At 42.8% G+C, this 18,902-nt stretch overlaps 1 protein-coding gene across 2 annotated transcripts in view; it reads left to right on the plus strand.

The window, feature by feature from the left end:
- Nucleotides 1–18,902, plus strand: part of RSPH10B (radial spoke head 10 homolog B) — a 64,221-nt gene that overhangs the window by 42,436 nt on the left and 2,883 nt on the right. For both annotated transcript variants that reach the window (XM_047838698.1, XM_047838699.1), the window contains exons 17-18: nucleotides 890–1,015; nucleotides 3,081–3,174. In XM_047838698.1, coding sequence (XP_047694654.1) covers nucleotides 890–1,015; nucleotides 3,081–3,174 — 220 coding nt within the window. The remainder of the gene's footprint in view (nucleotides 1–889; nucleotides 1,016–3,080; nucleotides 3,175–18,902) is intronic.

Below are 18,902 nucleotides of genomic sequence, written 5' to 3' on the forward strand. Positions count from 1 at the left end.
CGAGCCGTTCATTTGGACCCACAGGGAGAATCTTGGGGGCCAGTGGAACCTCACAGCTGGGTAACCCTTCAGAGCCACACGTACAAGATCATTGTTTGTCGTGTAAAGGGTGACTTCTCAGAAATCCCCTGATGTATCTCGGACTCCTCGTGTGCTAAGAGCTTACTTCATGTTCCACTCCACCTCACAGTCCATCCCACCAAGTAGATATTCCTCCTCCGGCTTGAGGATATGACTGATGGCATCTCCAGATCATCTGGGAGCCTTGTCATGGGCCACAGTCTGAGTCTGCGGCTCTGCTCTGAGGGAAACAAACATCCACCTTAGTTTCGTCCATGATTTCATGGATGGCATCACTCGCACTCCAGTAAACGAGTGCGAACACTGGTCTAGGGATCGTCCTCAGAAACCATCTGATCACGTTCACTTCTGGTCTTCAATAAGTCATTCCAAACGTCCAACAAGCTAAATCCTATTATGTCCACACGATGGAGTATAACTCAGCGATGAAATAACTCATGATAGAGGATACAACAAGGATGAATCAAAATTATGCTGGGTGAAAGAAGCCAAACCAAAAAAAAAGGTACATCCTGTTGTGATTCCAATTACATAAAATTCTAGAAAGTGCAAAGTAATCCGTAGGGATAGCAGATCGGTGACGATGAGGGAAAGGGGGTTGGATTCCTATGGGGGGACAGGACACTTGCGGGTGATGGGATATGTTCACTGTGTTGGCTGAGGGGAGCGTTTCACAGGTGGTAGACATGTCAAAAATCATCAAGTAGTACACTGTGGGTGTCGCTGACCTGTAAACTATACTTTGTTAAAATCGCGTGCGTGTCTCCACGGCAACCAAAAATCCTCTTACGTGTTTGTCCTTGCTCAGAACATCCAGCACAGGAGTTCAAGTGTAGGAACAAGCCAGGAATCTGATCTGCAGGACAGCAGCACCAAGTCCTCTTCAAGCAAGCTAGGACCCATGCTTGACCTCAGCAAAATGAGGAGATCAGAGGTTTGTTGTTGTTGTCTTAGTTTTCTTTTAAGTGTTTATTTTTGACAGAGAGAGAGCGAAAAGGGGAGGAGCAGAGAGACAGGGAGACACAGAATCCTAAGCAGGCTCCAAACTCTGAGCTGTCAGCACAGAGCCCAACGTGGGGCTGGAACCCACGAACTGTGGGATCATGACCTGAGCCAAAGTCGGACGCTTAACCGACTGAGCCACCCAGGCGCCCCCAGAGGTTCATATTTACAACCAACCTCACAACAACGGTCACCTGCTTGCAGTATCAGTAAGCTTCGTGTGCCTCCTGTGTGACGAGCACTCTCTGTGCACTGGTGATCTGCCGGGAAGCGAGAGCCTGAACTCTCGTAGACTTGCCATTCCAGCAAGTGGAGGGAGACAAGTGAGCGGTAGTTATGGCCAAGGCTCCTGGGGTATTTACCAGGTGTGCTCACTTCCCAGTCTGAGCTCGATTAATACTCCCAGCCCCCATCGGGTACTCTTACTATCTCTGGGAGGGAGCCCCGGTGCTGGAAGGTTAGGTAACCTGCCCACAGCCACGGAACCAGTAGGGAGTGCAGCTGGGAGTCTTTATGCAGGCAGTCCGCCTCCAGAATGCACACCCAGGACCACAGTGCTACACTTCCTCACATGAGGCGTGAGCGATGTGGTGGAGATTGAGTGACACGGAGAGGCGGTGACGGGTCTTCTGATGAAGCGACATTTGAGCACGCAACGAGGAAGTGAGGAAGCAAAGCATGTGATCATCAGGAGGAAGACTGGTCTGGGTGGAGGCCCCAAGGTGGAAGCATATTTGGGTTTTTGAAAGGAAAGCGTAGCAGTCAGTGCAGCTGCACGGGAGGGGTCCGGGCACGTGAGCTCAGCGAGGCAGCAGGCTGGACCAGGAGGGCACTGGCCGTCGTGAGGACCCGGCTTTCATTCTGAGCGGGACAGGAGGCCCCCCGGGGCACAGGATCAGTAGGCCCGCCGGGGCTTCACTGTTGAGGAACCAGTAAGGAAGCTCTTGGAATTATGTGCAGGCCTGTGGAAGGCTGTGAAGTCTGAGAGGGAGAGATGACGAAAGACAGAATGATTCAAAGCTTTTTGGCCCAAGGGACTGGAAGATGTGGTTGCCATTTGCCATGAAGGACAAGGCTGGGGCAGGGGACAGGAGTTTGGGGGCAAAATTAGGGCACTGGTTTTGGACACGTTGGCTTAAGGTGCCGGAGCAGACGTCCAAGTGGTACAGATGGAGACACAAGTCCGGAGTTCAAGGGCCAGATCTATGTGGAGGCAGACATGTGGGTGTGAACAGCATATATATATATACACTATATATATATATACACTATATATATATACTATATATATATATATATATATATGTATATATATATATATATATATATACTGTTGGGAAGGGGTTTACTATGTACCGTTAACTGTACCTATGTTCAGATATTGACGATGTTAGTTACTATATATATATAGTATATATATATATAGTATATATATATATAGTATATATATATAGTATATATATATAGTATATATATATAGTATATATATATACTATATATATATAGTATATATATATATATAGTATATATATATAGTAACTAACATATATATATATATATATATAACTTTTTAATGGATACAATAAATCTGTTATTCATTTCCTTAATTGTATAAGTAGCAATGTTTTATGCAGGTTAAAATTAGAAATAGCCTATTTTTTTTAAGTTTGTTTATTTTGAGAGAGACAGAGACAGTGTGAGTAGGGGAGGGGCAGAGAGAGGAGAGAGAGAATCCCAAGCAGGTTCCGCACCATCAGTGCACAGCCCAATATGGGGCTCAAACTCATGAAACCGTGAGATCGTGACCTGAGCCGCAACTTAGAGTTGGACGCTTAACCGACTGAGCCACCCGAGTGCCCCAGAAATAGTTTTGTTAGTTTAAAAAGAATGGCTTTGTTAATAACTTTCTAATTACTTATAATGCAGAAACTTAGTTTGGGCCCACAATGATGCAGAAATCATATTTTGCTTTATGATTTTTTGTTTTTATGTAAAAGCCCAAGATCAGGAAGTCTCTGAGTGATGAAAGAATTTCCAAATTGAATTTTAAATCTCCAGGAAAAGGCCTAACCTTTTTTTTACCTCAAAATGGTGAGTAGTTTCGTTATTGAACTCTAATGTTTGCAAACTGTCACTCGTAAATGATATAAAGTTGATAAAAACATACAAGCGTCTTTTTAGAATGTAATTAGGCTGCCAGGGCCACTTCCAATCCTGACACCCGCTTAACAAAGTTTACTTTCAAGGCCTGATCTTGCTGAGTTTTTTCTGTTTGCCTTTATATTTTTTTTTCCTGTGTGACTGAGATGTGATTTACGATGCTGCCGAAATTTCAGGTATACGGTGTAACGATTTGACACACATATATTGGGAAACAATCACCAAAGTACGTTTTGTTAACATCCGTCACCTCGTGTGGATAACTGATAAAAAGAAAAAATAATTTTTTTTGTGATGAGAATTCTTGGGATCTACTCTCTTAACAGTTTTCTTCTGTATCATATGGCAGGGCTGACTATAGTTGTCATGATGTATATCACGTCTTAGTACTTACCTTTCAACCGGAAGTTGACTGCCTTTTGACCACCTTCATCCAATCCTCCTTACCCCCATCCCCAGCCTCTGGTAGCCACAAGTCTGGTCTCTTTTTCGATGAGTTTCTTGTTTTGTTTTTAATTCTACAGGTAAGTAGGAGCATACAGCATTTGTCTTTCTCTCTGGCTGGCTTATTTCACTGAGCATAATGCCCTCGAGGCCCATCCAGGTTGTTACAAATGGCGGGGTTTCCTCCTTTTTAACGAATGAATAAAATTCCATTGTGTCTATTACCACAGCTTCTTTATCCGTTTTTCCACTGGACACTTGCGTTGTTCCCATGTCTTGGCTATTGCAAATGAGGCCACATTGAGCGTGGGAGCGCAGACATCTCTTCCACATAGTGTCTTCCTTTGGCTATATTCCCAGGAGCGGAATTGTGGGGTTATGTGGTACTTCTGTTTTGAATTTTATGAGGAACCTCCGTACGGTTTTCCCCCGTGATTGTACCAATTTACATTCCCTCCAACAGTGTACGAGGGTTCCGCTCTCTCCCCGTCCTCGCCAGCATGTGTTACCTCTGGTCTCTTCGATGCTAGCCATTCTAACAGGTGCGAGGTGACTTCTCACTGTGGTTTTGACTTGCATTTCCCTGATGATGAGTAACGTTGGGCATTTTTTCATGTACCTGTTGGCCACTCCTACATCTTCTTTGGAAAAATGTCTATTCAGATGCTTCATCTATTTTTTTTTTCTGTTGAGTTGTAGGAGTTCTTTATATATTTTGGATTCAAAGCCCCTATCAGATATATGGTTTGCAAGTATTTTTTTTTTCCTATTGCATAGGTTTCCTTTTCATTTTGTGCATTAGCTGAGTTTGATGTCATCCTAGTGGTCTATTTCTCATTATGTTGCCTGTACTTTAGGCATCATATCCAAGAAGTCCTTGCCAAGACCCATGTCAAGGAACTTTTTTCCCTGTGTTTTCTTCTGGCAGTTTTATGGTTTCTAATCTTATATTTAAATTTTTAAATAATTTTTAAAAATTTAGTTTATGGGGCGCCTGGGTGGCTCAGTTGGTTGGGCGTCCGATTTCGGCTCAGGTCATGATCTCGCGGTCTGTGAGTTTGAGCCCCGCATCGGGCTCTGGGCTGACAGCTCAGAGCCTGGAGCCTATTTCGGATTCTGTGTCTCCCTCTCTCTCTGACCCTCCCGTGCTCATGCTCTGTCTCTCTCTGTCTCAAAAATAAATAAACGTTAAAAAAAAATTAAAAATTTAGTTTCATTCTTTGTATGTAAATGTCCAATTTTCCCAGCACCACTTATTGAAGAGACTATCTTCTCTTCATTGAACATTCTTGGCTTCCTTGTCAAGTACTGACTCTACATACTGGTTTATTTCTGGGCTCTTGATCCTCTTCCATTGGTCTATGTGTCTGTTTATATGCCAGTACCATACTATTACGATTACTATACTGTATAGCATAGCTTCAAATCAGGAAGTATGATGCCTCCTGCTTAGTTTTTCTTTCTTGGGATTGCTTTGGCATCTCTTGTGGTTCCAGATACATTTTAGAGCTAATCATGGTCCGTGGGTTTGAGCCCCATGTCAGGCTCTGTGCTGACAGCTCAGAGCCTGAAGCCTGCTTCGGATTCTGTCTCCCTGTCTCTCTCTGCTCTCCCCCGCTCATGCTCTGTCTCTCAAAATAATAAACATTAAAAAATTTAAATTTTAGAGCTATTTTTTTTCTACTGCTGTTAAAAATGCCATTGGAGGGGCGCCTGGGTGGCGCAGTCGGTTAGGCGTCCGACTTCAGCCAGGTCACGATCTCGCGGTCCGTGAGTTCGAGCCCCGTGTCGGGCTCTGGGCTGATGGCTCGGAGCCTGGAGCCTGTTTCCGATTCTGTGTCTCCCTCTCTCTCTGCCCCTCCCCCGTTCATGCTCTGTCTCTCTCTGTCCCCAAAATAAATAAACGTTGAAAAAAAATTAAAAAAAAAATGCCATTGGAATCTTGGTAGGGATTGCATTGAATCTATAGATGACTTTTGGTAGTATTGACATCTTAACAGTATTAATTTTTCCAATCCATGAATGTGGGATATATTTCCATTTATCTTTGTCTTCAGTTTCCTTCACCAGTCTCAAAGTACTCAGAGGTCTTTGACCTCTTGGTTAAATTTATTCCTAAGTATTTTATTGTTTTTGATGGTATTGTAAATGGGATCATTTTCTTTCTTTTCCTGACAATTCATTGTTAGTGTATAGCAACTCTATTGATTTTTGTATGTTAATTTTATATCCTGCTACTTTACTGGATTCATTGATGAGACGACCTATCAGTTTTTTGGTAGAGTATTTAGGATTTTCTATGTATAAAATCATATTATCTGTAAATAGAGACAGTTTTACCTCTTCCTTTTGTATCATGATACCTCACAATTCTTTTTCTTGCCTAATTGCTCTGGCTAGTACCTTTCAGTATTATGTTGAATAAAAATGGTGAGAGTGGGCATCCTTCTCTTGTTCCTGATCTTAAAGGAAAAGTTTTCAATCTTTCACCCTTGATTATGATGTTAACTGATGGCTTGTAATATATGTTGAGGTTCATTCCTTCTGTATCTAATTGTTCAGAGTTTTTATCACGGGGGTGCATGGGTGGCTCAGTTAAGCATCTGACTTCAGCTCAGGTCATGATCTCATGGTTCATGAGCTCAAAACCTGCGTTGGACTCTGTGTTCACGGCTCAGAGCCTGGAGCCTGCTTCGGATTCCGTGTCTCCGCCTCTCTCTGTCCCTCCCCCCTTGTACTCTGTCTCTCTGCCTCTCTCTCAAAAGTAAATAAACATTAAGAGTTTTTATCATGAATGGATGTAGAATTTTGTCAAATGCTCTTTCTGTGTTTGAGATGGTCAGATAATTTTTTTCTTTCATTCTATCAATGTGATGTATCACATTTTAATGATTTTTCATATGTTTTTCATATGTTGAACCATCCTTGCATCCAAGGGATAAATCCTAGCTGGCCATGGTGAATGATGCTTTTAATGCGCTGAATTCAGTGTGCTAGTATTTTATTGAATATTTTTGCGCTTATATTTATCAGGGATATGGACCTGTAATTTTCTTTTCTGGTAGTGTCATTTTCTGGCTTCAGCATCAGTTTAAGGCTGACTGTAAAATGAGCTTGGGGATGTTCCCTCCTCTTCAGTTTTTGGGAAGAGTTTGAGAAGGATTGGCATTAATTGTTTTTCAAATATTTGGCAAAGTTCAACAGTGAAGCTATCTGGTCCTGGCCTTTTCTTTGCTGGGAGATTTTTGGTTACTAATCAACCTTACTGGTAATTGGTCTGTTCAGATTTTCTATTTCTTCTTGAATTTGGTGTTGGTAGGTTGTATGTGCCTAAGAATTTCTCAATTTCTTCTAGTTTGTCCAATTTGTTGGTGTATAATTATTCATAGTAGTCTCTTATGATCCTTATATTTCTGTATTAGTTGTAATGTTTGTTTTCATTTATAATTTTGTTCATTTTGTTCCTCTTTTTTCCTTGGTTAGTCTAGCTAAATCAATTTTATTTTTTCAAAGAACCAACTCTTAGTTTATTTGAATTCTTTCTTGTTTTTTAATGTAGGTGTTTATTGCTATGAACTTCTTTCTTAGAACTCCTTTTGCCTCATCCTGTAAGTTTTGGTATATTGTGTTTCTATTTTCATCTATCTCGAGATACTTTAAAATTTCCCCTTTGATTTTTTGATCCATCGGTTGTTCAGGAGAGTGTTGATTTCCATGTGTTTGTGAATTTTCTAGTATTCCTCCTGTTACTGATTCCTAGTTTCATATCACTGTGATCAGAGAAGATACTTGGTATGATTTTAATCTTATTGAATTTGCTAGGACTTGTTTTGTGGCCTCACATATGGTCTATGCTAGAAAATGTTCCATGTGTGCTTAAGAAGAATGTTTATTCTGCTGCTGTCAGAATGTTCTATAAATATCTGTTAGTTCCAATATGGTCTATAGTGTTGATCAAATTTGCTGTCTACTTATTATCTGTCTGGATCGTCTATCCACTGTTGAGAGTGGGGTATTAAAGTCTCCAACTATTTTTGTATTGCGTATTTCTTCTTTTTGCTCTGTTAGTTTTTGTTTTATTTAGGTGCTGTGAAGTTGGGAGTGTAAATACAATTATTATGTCTTCTTGATGGATTGACAGCTTTATCATTATATAATGATCTTCCCTGTCCCTTTTTACCATTTTTATTTTAATTTTTTCAAGTTTATTTTTTTATTTTGAGAGAGAGAGGGAGAGAGACAGTGCAAGCAGGGGAAGGGCAAAGAAAGGGAGACGGTCAATCTCAAGCAGGCTCCGCACTGTCCGCGCAGAGCCTGACTTGGAGCTCAAACTCACCAACCATGAGATCATGACCTGAGCTGAAATCAGGAGTTGGACACTTAACCAACTGAACTATCCAGGCACTCATCTTGTTACCATTTTTATATTTGAGTCTGTGTTACCTGTCTTTTTGGTGGTGTTGTTACCATTTTCTTGAACTGTCTTTTCTACGCCTTCACTCTCAGTCTGTGTGTGTGTCTTTAAGGGTAAAGTGAGTTCCTACAGGCAACTTATCGTTGGATTGTGTCTTTTTATCCAGTTAGCTATTCTGTGCTTTTGATTGGAGAATTTAATCTATTTACCCTTAATTATTGATAGGTAAGGACTTCCTGCTCTTTTGCTAATTGTTTTCTGATTGTTTCAAAGAACTGCTGTTCCTTGTTTTTTATCCTGCTGTGCCTTTTTCTTGTTTTTATGTCTTTGGTATCAGTACACTCTTAAAAAAAATTTTTTTTAATGTTCATTTTTTTTTTGAGAGACAGAGTGCGAGCAGGGGAGGGGCAGAAAGAGAGGGAGACACAGAATTCAAAGCAGGCTCCAGGATCCGAGTTGTCAGCACAGAGCCTGATGCGGGGCTCGAACTCATGAACCACGAGCTCATGACCTGACCCAAATTCAGATGCTTAAACAACTGGCCACCCAGGCGCCTCCCAGTATGCTCTTTTTAAAATCACATTCTTCTGTGTTATTACTATAGATTTTCCCCTTGTGGTTACCATAAGGCTCACATAAAATGTCTTTAAATTATAACACCCTATTTTAAACTGATCACTTCATTAGAGTTCCTAAACTTTACACTTTTACTTCTTCTCCCCCTCACATTTTAAGTTACTGATATGACTTACCATTTACATATTTTTAATATTGTGTAACTAATAACACGTTATTGTAATTATGGTTATTTTTATTATGTTTTTAAACTTTTGAACTAGAGTTTCAGTGCATTATGCACCATCATTACCATATTACAGAATCGAAGTGTTCACCATTAGCAGTGGGTTTAACACCACCTTCTTGTTTTTATGATGTAAATTAGTGTCATTGAATTTCCACTCAAAGCACTCTCCCTAGCATTTTTTAAAAAAGTTTACATCCAAATTAGCATCTAGTGCAACAATGATTTCAGGAGTAGATTCCTTAGTGCCCCTCCCCCATTTAGCCCATCTCCCCTCCAGTAACCCTCAGATTGTTCTCCATATTTATGAGTCTCTTCTGTTTTGTCCCCCTCCCTGGTTTTAGATTATTTTTGTTGCCCTTCCCTTAGGTTCATCTGTTTTGTCTCCTAGAGTCCTCATATGAGTGAAGTCATATGATTTTTGTCTTTCTCTGACTCATTTCACTTAGCATGATACCCTCCAGTTGTCATCCACATAGTGGCAAATGGCAAGATTTCATCCTTTTTGACTGCCGAGTAATACTCCATTGTACATGTATACCAAATCTTCTTTATCCATTCAACCATCGATGGACATCTGGGCTCTTTCCATACTTTGGTTATTGTCAATAGTGCTGCTATCAACATTGGGGTTTATGTGCCCTTTGAATCAGCATTTTCATATCCTTTGGGCAAATACCTGGTAGTGCACTTGCTGGGTCATAGGGTAGTTCTATTTTTAGTGTTTTGAGGAACCTCCATGCTGTTTTCCAGAGTGGCCGCATCAGCTTGCGTTCCCATCCTTAGCGTTTCCTATAAGGCAGGCTTAGTGGTGATGAACTCCCTCAGCTTTTGTTTGCCCAGAAAAGTCTGTCCCTCTCCTTCATTTCTGAAGGACAACTCTGCTGGGTAGAATTCTTGGCTGACCGTTTTTTGTTTCCGTATTTGAATAGTTCATTCCATTTCCTCGTGACCTGAAAAGTTTCTGTTGAAAAATCAGCCACTTGTCATACAGGGGATCCCTTATCTGTAACTTCACACTTGCTCTCAAAATTCTTTGACTTTTGATGATTATAGTGTACATCAGTGTAGCCCCATGGGGGCTAAACCTATTTGGGGTCTTTGGTCCTTTTCTCTCCTTAGGTTTGGGAAGTTGCCAGCCATTATTTATCGCTTTAAATCCACTTTCTACCCCTTTCTCTTCTCTTCCTGGAATCCCCATAATGGGAATACTGTTTCTTTTGTGACCCATAAGTCCCATCATCTTTCTTGACCTTTTTTTCTGTTTGTTCTTCTAACTTCAAATGCCCTGTCTTCTGGGTCACTGATTTTTCTGCATGATCAAGTCTGATTTCAAAGCCTACTATTAAAAAAATAGTAATAGGGACACTTTAGTGGCTCGGTCGGTTGAGTGTCCAACTTCGACTCAGGTCATGATTTCACAGTTCATGGGTTCGAGCCTCACATGAGACTTGCTGCTGTCAGCGTGGAGCCCGCTTCAGATCCTCTGTCTCCCTCTCTCTCTGCCCCTCCTCTGCTCACACTCTCTCTCAAAAATAAACATTAAGAAATAGTAATAAAAAATAAAGCTCACTAATGAATTCTTCAGTTGTAGTTTTCAGCTCTAGGATCTCTGGTTTTGCATTTTTTGATGGCTTCTTTGTTGGACTTGCTTTGTTCTTTCACTGTTTTCTCAATTTTGTGTAGTTGTGCATTCTTTGTAGTTCACTGAACTTCTTCAAGAGGATCGTTCTGAATGCTTCAACAGTTCATGGATCTCCATTTCTTTAGGGTCAGCTACCAGAGCTTTATTAGATCTAATTAGCTCTACCTCCCTTTGGTGGTGTCTTATTTACCCGATTTTTCACGATCCTTGATTCCTTACTTTGGTATCTGTGCATTTGAGCAAGTGGTTTCCTCTTTCAGACCCTACAGGTTCGCGTTAGCAGACAGTGGCTCCCCCATCAGCTCGGTTTGGGCGTCGGGATGTGTCTGCTGGTACTTTCCGGGCAGGTGGGCTTGTTATCGGGTCTGTTTTGTGGTGAGGCCAGTGCCCGAGCTCTGAGGTAGGCCGGGGAGAGGGTGAGTGAGAACTGACTGAGAACAGTTTTGGGCAGGACTGGTGGCGTGGTTCCCTGGCCAAGTGAGGCTATAGGATAGGCTTTCCGGTTGTCTGGGTGTTCTGGTCAGGCTTACCAGCTGGTTGGGATTGGGGAGTATACTCAGCTGTAGGCGGAGCTATGAATTAGCTTCCGTACCCTGGCGGGGAAGCAGGACGGGGCCCAGGGTCTGCATGGCTTGTTGTTTGGGTACCTGAATCAGGCAAGCACGTACAGTGAATTCCCTGGCCAGGCAGGTTACTCATTTTTCTCTGTAGACACGGAAAGTCCTAGGCTGTGCTCTCTGTTCAATTGCAGATCTGCTGGGTGGGCTAAAGACTGCTTCCTCCCACCCCCACTCCACCTCATTGCTGGACACAGTGTTATCAATTAGTTTCCTCGGTTGAGTGGAGAGGGAAAACTGCCCCAAGGCGGGCAAGGCTATTCTCTCGTGATCTTGGCTCAAGCCAACCCGTGCTCCCATGTTCCCTGGATTAGCTCTGCAGACTCCCTGCCCTGCTCAGAGTCTGCTCAAGTGTGGCTGGGCTACGCGGCTTTCCAGGTGTTCTGGCCAGGCTTTCTGGCTGCGCAGGGTTGGGAGCTTTACTCAGGCCCTGGGTGGGGCTGTGATCAGCTCCTCTGCTCGGGCAGAGCGGTGGAACCCTCCGTACGTGGCTCTGCCTGCCGTACTTTCTGCTTGAGTGTTGCTGGCCTGTGCCAGCGGGAAGGCAGGTGTCCTTGCCTTCCTGGTCAGATGGGGGCGGTTGCTGTAAGGGAGGCTCTGACTCCGCTCCCCTGCCTGGGCCGGGGGCCGACCAGGCTCCAGGGCTGGTGCAGCTCTTCCTTTGAGAACATGAATCAGGCTGACCTGTACCCCACGGAGTTTCCCCGTCAGACTTCACCGTCGACTTGGTTCTGTAGGGGGGCAAAGATCCTGTCTGGGGACGACCACTCGGGTGTTGTGGGTAGGGACTGTCGGCCAAGATCTCAGTGCTGTTTCAAGCCCCTCATCCTTCTGTCACAATCAAATCCTCCCGCCGCCCCCCCCGCCACCCTGATTCCCTAGCAATTCCATGGGGTGAGACTGGAGCAGGGGTCCCCAAGAAATGACCTACAGTGTTGGGGGAGTTGGATGCCTACCCTGGACTCTCTTTTCCCACTGGAGGAAGCACAGACTCAGGGGAGGCCTCTCAGTTTGACGCTGTGCCAGCCTCCAGGGCGGGGGCTGGGGGTGGAGTGTGGTCGGCATGTAGCCATCCCTCTTACCCTTCCAGGGCTGTTTTGCTCTTTGTGGTGCAGGGGTGCTTCAGCTTCACCCCTGTATTTGAGGGTTCTCTCGGCGGAGTCTTGTCCATGAATAGTTGGTGGTTCTTCTTTTGGAAGGGGAGTGAAGTCGGGGAATGACCTATGTCACCATCTGGGTGACGTCACTTCTCTTGGAGTTGACTTTTATTTATTTTTAAGTGTTTATTTATTTGAGAGAGAGCGAGCGAGCGGAGGAGGGGCGGAGAGAGAGGGAGACACAGAATCCGAAGCGCTCCAGGCTCTGAGCTGTCAGCACAGAGCTCGATGGGGGCTCGAACTCGAGAACAGTGAGATCATGACCTGAGCCGCCCAGGCAGCCGTGGAGTGGCCTTTTAAAAGCAGATCTTACCAAGTTGCATCAGTCTGCCAGGACGGTGGTTCCTCCACATGGGCCCTGCACGTCCACATCCTGAGCCTGATGCTGCTGACTACATCCTTCTATGGTTGAGTTCTCTCGTGCGAGTCTCATGCACTTTTTCTTAAACTGAAGTATAATTACCACAGTATTAGCTTCAGGTGTACAATATGATTCAATAATTGTATACATTACTCTGTGCTCATGAGGATGAGTGTACCCTTGAACCCACTTTTTAAACTTTCACCCATCTGCCCACTTGCCTTTCCGGCACCGACCAATTCTTTGTATTCGAGTTTGTCTCTTTTTTCCTTACTCATTTGTTTTGTTTCTTAAATTCCACATGTGAGTAAAATCAAATTGTATTTGTCTGACTTTGCTTTACAGTCTACCCTCACAGTCATCCACGTTGTTGTAAATGGCAAGATCTCATTTTTTTTTTACAGCCGAGTAATATTCCACTGCATGTATATATGTGTATAAATATGTGTATATACATACATACTTGTGTATAAACATTTATACGAACACAGCTTTATGCATTCACCTATGGATGGACATTTGGGTTGCTTTCCTACGTTGGCTATTGTAAATACTGCTACGATAAACATAGTGCATATGTTTTTTCAAAGTAGCGTTTTCATTTTCTTTGGATACATACCCAGTAGCGGAACTCCTGGATCATATGGTAATTTCAATGTTTTGAGAGACCTCCATCCTATTCTCCAGAGTGGCTGCACCAGTTGGCATTCCCACCACCAGGGTACAAGGGCTCCTTTTCCTCCACATCCCTGCCAACACTTGTGTTTTTGACTTTAGCCATTCTGACAAGTGTAGGTGATATCTCCCTGTGGTTTGATTTCCATTTCGGATGATCAGTGATGTTCACCTTTTTTTTTTATTTAAAAATTTTTTAATGTTTATTTTTGAGAGAGAGAGAGACAGAGTGTGAGTTGGGGAGGAGGAGAGCGCGAGAGAGACACAGAATCCAAAGCAGGATCCAGGCTCTGAGCTGTCGGCACAGAGCCCGACGCGGGGCTCGAACCCACTAACCGTGAGATCATGACCTGAGCCGAAGTCGGACACTTAACCGACTGACCCACCTAGGCTCCCCTCATCTTTTCATTTGTCTGTTGGCCATCTGTATAATGTCTTTGGAAAAATGTGTATGCAGGTCGTCTGCCTGTTTCTCAATAGGATTATTTGTTTCTGGTGTTGTTTATATATTTTGGATATTAGTCCCTTATCAGATGTATCATTTCCAAACATCTCCCATTTTGTAGATTGCCTTTTTGTCTTGGTGGTGGTTTCCTTCACAGTGCAAAGGCTTTTTATTTTGGCATAGTCTCAATAGCCTGTTTTTGCTTCCGTTTCTCTTGCCTGAGGAGACACATCTAGAAAAATGCTGCTAAGGCTGATGTCAGAGAAAATACTGCACATGTTTTCTTCTAGGAGTTTTCCGGTTAAGTCTTTAATCCATTTTATTTTTGGGTATAGTGTGAGATGGTTTTTAAAGATGCTCAAGTTAAAACAATGAAACTCTGAATTGGTGCCTCATATTCCTTATATATTTTTTACATTAAAAGAATTAAATACAAGTTAACATAGTGTAATAATAATTTCAGGAATAGAATTTAGTGATTCATCAATTACATATGCCACCCAGTGCTCAGCCCAACAAGTGTCCTCCTTAATGCCCCTCACCCCTTTAGCCCTTTCCCCCACCCAACACCTCACCAGCAACCCTCAGTTTTCTGTATTTAATAAGAGTCTCTTATGGTTTGTCTCCCTGTTTTTATATTAATTTTGCTTCCCTTCCCTTATGTTCATCTGTTTTTTATCTTAAATTCCACACGAGTGAAATTGTATGATATTTGTCTTTCTCTAATTTTGCTTAGCATAATACCCTCTAGTTCCATCCATGTGGTTGTAGATGGCAAGATGTCATTCTTTATGATCGCTGAGTAACATTCCATTGTACACAGATACCAAATCTTCTTTATCCGTTCATTAGTCGATGGACATTTGGGTTCTTTCCATACTTTGGCTATTGTCAATAGCGCTGCTATAAACATTGGGGTATATGTGCCTCTTTGAATCAGCATGTTCATATCCTTTTGGGCAAATACCTGGTAGTGCAATTGCTGGGTCATAGGGTAGTTCTATTTTTAGTTTTTTGAGGAACATCCATACTGTTTTCCAGAGTGGCTGCACCAGTTTGCATTCCCACCAGCAGTGCAAAAGAGATCCTCTTTCTCCACATCCTCACCAACATCTGTTGTTGCCTGAGTCGTTAATTTTAGTCATTCTGACAGGTGTGGGGTGGTATTTTGTGGTTTTTTTTAATGTTTATTTATGTTGAGAGAGAGAGAAACAGACAGAGTGTGAGCAGGGGAGGGGCAGAGAGACAGAATCAGAAACAGGCTCCAGGCTCTGAGCTGTCAGCACAGAGCTGGATGCCAGGCTTGAACTCACGGACCCTGATATCATAACCTGAGCTGAAGATGGATGCTTAACCGACTGAGACACCCAGGCATCCCTCTCATTGTGGTTTTGATTTGTATTTCCCTGATGATGAGTGATGTTGAGCATCTTTTCATGTGTCTGTTTGCCATCTGGATGTCCTCTTTGGAAAAGTGTTCATGTCTTTTGCCCATTTCTTCACTGGATTTTTTTTTTGGGGGGGGTGTTGAGTTTGATATACTCTTTATAGATTTTGGATACTAACCCTTTATCTGATATGTCTTCCATTTTGTTGGTTGCCTTTTACTTTTTGAGTGTTTCCTCTGCTGTGCAGAAGGTTTTTATCTTGATGAGGTCCCAATGGATCATTTTTGCTTTTGTTTCCCTTGCCTCTGGAGACCCATCAAGTAAGAAGTTGCTGCATTTGAGGTCAAAGAGGTTGTTGCCCATTTTATTTTGATGGCTTCCTGTCTTATGTTTAGGTCTTTTGTCCTTTTGATTTTTAGGTATGGTGCTGTCCAATTTTCCCAACCATTTGCTTGAAGAGAGTGGTCTTTTTTCCACTGGATATTCTTCCCTGCTTTGTCAAAGATTAGTTGGCCATTCCTCCTAATGTTCTCTCTTTTCCTGGTAAAATACTTCTAGCATTCTATCTGCTGCCTCCTCTTCTCCAACTCCCAAGTGATTACTCAGCCCTGTTCACACTGGCTTCCAACTTAACCTCTCTCCTTTTGCTGGGGTAGTCCAATGCTACTGTACTCTTCCTATTAAAGAAGGGCCAAGTGTGTGTAGTTAAAAAAAAAAAAGTAAAGTATCATACAACCCCTTGAAAGCAAAATCAAAGTGGGGCGCCTCAGTTGGTTGAGCATCTGGATTTTGGCTCAGGTCATGAACCCAGGGTTGTGGATTGAGCCCAATGTTGGGTTCTGTGCTGAGCGTGGAGCCTGCTTAAGATTCTCTTTCTCTCTAACATGAAAAAGAAGCAAAAACACAATGACAACAAAAAGCCCAACTAAATATGGGTCCCCTATTCAAAATAATTCTCAGAGAAAAATGAAATTACATTTCTGAAAATAATTAGAAAATTGAAATAATGTAAACATTCCCTAAGAAACATGGTCAAACTATAACCCAAGAAAATGTATAGTATTAATATGTTTTCGCTATTAAGAAAACCTAAACATTCAGCCCAAAAGGGTAGAAGGGAGGAGTAATAACATACAGGAGAGCATCAGGGGGTGCCTGGGTGGCTCAGTTGGTTGAGTGTCCAACTTCCGCTCAGGTCACCATCTCGAATTTCTTGGGTTCGAGCCCCATATCGGGCTGTGTGCTGATGGCTCGGAGCCTGGAGCCTGCTTGGGATTCTTTGTCTCCCTCTCTCTCCCTCTCTCTCCGCCCCTCCCCCACTCATGTTCTGTCTCAAAAATAAACATTAAAAAAAAAAAAATAAAAACGAGAGCATCAAGGTGCCTGGGTGGCTCATTCAGTTAAGCAACCGACTCTTGTTTTCGGCTCAGGTCCTGGTCTCGCAGTTGGTGGGACTGAGCCCTGCGACAGACTTTGCACTGACAGCATGAAGCCTGCTTGGAACTCTTTCTCTTCCTATCTCTCTGCCCCTCCCCACTCTATGCTTTCTCTCTCTCTCTCTCTCTCTCTCAAAAATAAATAAACCTTTAAAAATGCAAGGAGAGCAGGAGGAAGGCATTAACAAAATAAATTCATAACTTATACATAACAAAAATATTAAAATTACACGAAGAACCAGCTTTCGGAATGATCAGTTTTAGTGAGAAGACAGAGGTCTGTGATCCTAATGCAGGGTGAAAGTGAGAGAACACATAAAGTCTCAGAAGGAAAAAGTACCACAGACGAGATTTTTTCAAGTATAGGAAAAAGTATGCCCTATACATCTCTAAGCTAATAAATCTGAAAAATTTGGGGGCACCTGGGTGGCTCAGTTGGTTAAGCATCTGACTTTGGCTCAGGTCACGATCTCACGGTCCGTGAGTTCGAGCCCTGCGTCGGGCTCTGTGCTGACAGCTCAGAGCCTGGAGCCTGTTTTGGATTCTGTGTCTCCTCTCTCTGCTCCTCCCCCACTCATGCTCTCTTTCCTTCAAAAATAAATAAAAATATTTTAAAAAATTTTTTTAATAAATTTGAAAATTTTGAATTATTTTCTAGGTTATTAATAACAAAAATAGACTCAGGCTAATACAGAAAACCTGAATGATCATGGGGAAAAAAACTGTCCAAAAATTACTCTCCTAAATTGAATTTTATGATCAAAAAATTTAAGAAAGTACCAATGTAAGAATTATTCTTATATTCTTATTTTTTAAACTCCAAAGCATAAAAAACCCTTTCAATTCATTTAACAAAATCTGTATAACCCAAGACCTGAAAATCTAGTAAGAAAAAATGAAAGTAACAGATTCCTGTTTATCCCTTGGGAAAGAGTCGGGGGAGGTGCGCATGAAAACCAGCAGAGCGGGAAGGTCAGGGACTTGGTTATAATCTCTGAATTCCCAGAGCCTAAATGGTGCCATGTTGATGAAACCTAGACATTACTAATTCAAAAGTTCCTTTTAATCCACAGGCTCTTTCTTCTGCGTGATCCACTCTATGGGTGATGCTCTACTGTGCTTCCATTTCATGCAGCCCCACGATTTGTTTGGTTGTGATTTTCCATGTCCTTTTCATAAACTGCTTTTGTTCGTATGCTGTTTTCCTGATTTCACTGCACCGTCTTTCCGTGTGCGCTTGTAGCTCCCGGAGTGTCCATCCAATGGCTGTTGTAAACGTTCAGGTCAGTCTGGGGCTGGTTACTGGAAGACCGTGATCCCGTGATGGTGTCACGTTTCCTAGATAGTTCGTGTTCCTTGAAGCCTTGTGTTCCTGTCTTTGCATCTCAGGAATCAGTCACCCCCTAGTGTCTACTAAGAGTATTTTCCATCAGCCTTGCTAGGGGTTGAGGCTTTGTCAGACCACCTAAGGACACACCTGCTCCACCTTCCTTGGTCGCTCTTGTGGCAGACTTCGTAAGGTCTCCTGTGTTCTCGTGATCCTGCAACGTACCGGGCCGAGTGCTGGCAGCCTCCCTTTTGCTTTTCCAAAGCCGGTGCTAACAAGCAGGTTTGGGGTCTTTCCCTGGCCCACGTTCTGTGAGTGCTCCCCAGCTCACTGTCACTACTGGTATGTGGGTGGCGTGTGTGGAGTGTGGGAGGTGGCGCCAATGACCTTGCTTTCTTCGTGCATTTGTTCTTGGATGTTCCACATGAACGGCAGCATCTGGCTTCTTTCACTTACAGTTATTTTGGGATTCATTCACGTTGTAACGTTTATTTTGTTCCTGTGTGTAGCTGAGTAGCGTCTCATTGTCTGAATAAACCACATTTTATCTGTTCATCAGTTGACGGACAGTTGGGCTAACGTGAAGAGTGAAAAGGACAGGCTCGGAGGACATATTTTCACTTTTCTTGGATAGCTAGCTAGCAGTGGAATTGTGTCATATGCTAAGTATATACTTAACGTTTAAAATAAATTGGGACGCCTGGGTGGCTCTGTCGGTTGCACGTCCAACTCTTGATTTCTGCTCAGGTCATAATGTCACTGTTGTGGGATAGAGCCCTGCCTCAGGCTCTGTGCTGGCAGCTTGGGACTCCCTCCCGCTCTATCCCTCCCCTGCTTGCTGTCTCTTTAAGTAAATACACATTTAAAATAAATAGCCAGGCTGTTTTCCTAAATTGGCTGTGCCATTCTCTATGCCACCAGTGATCTAGGAGGACCTTTCTCTATGTC

Source organism: Prionailurus viverrinus, chromosome E3 (assembly GCF_022837055.1).
Source record: "Prionailurus viverrinus isolate Anna chromosome E3, UM_Priviv_1.0, whole genome shotgun sequence".
Classification (NCBI taxonomy): Eukaryota; Metazoa; Chordata; class Mammalia; order Carnivora; family Felidae; genus Prionailurus; species Prionailurus viverrinus.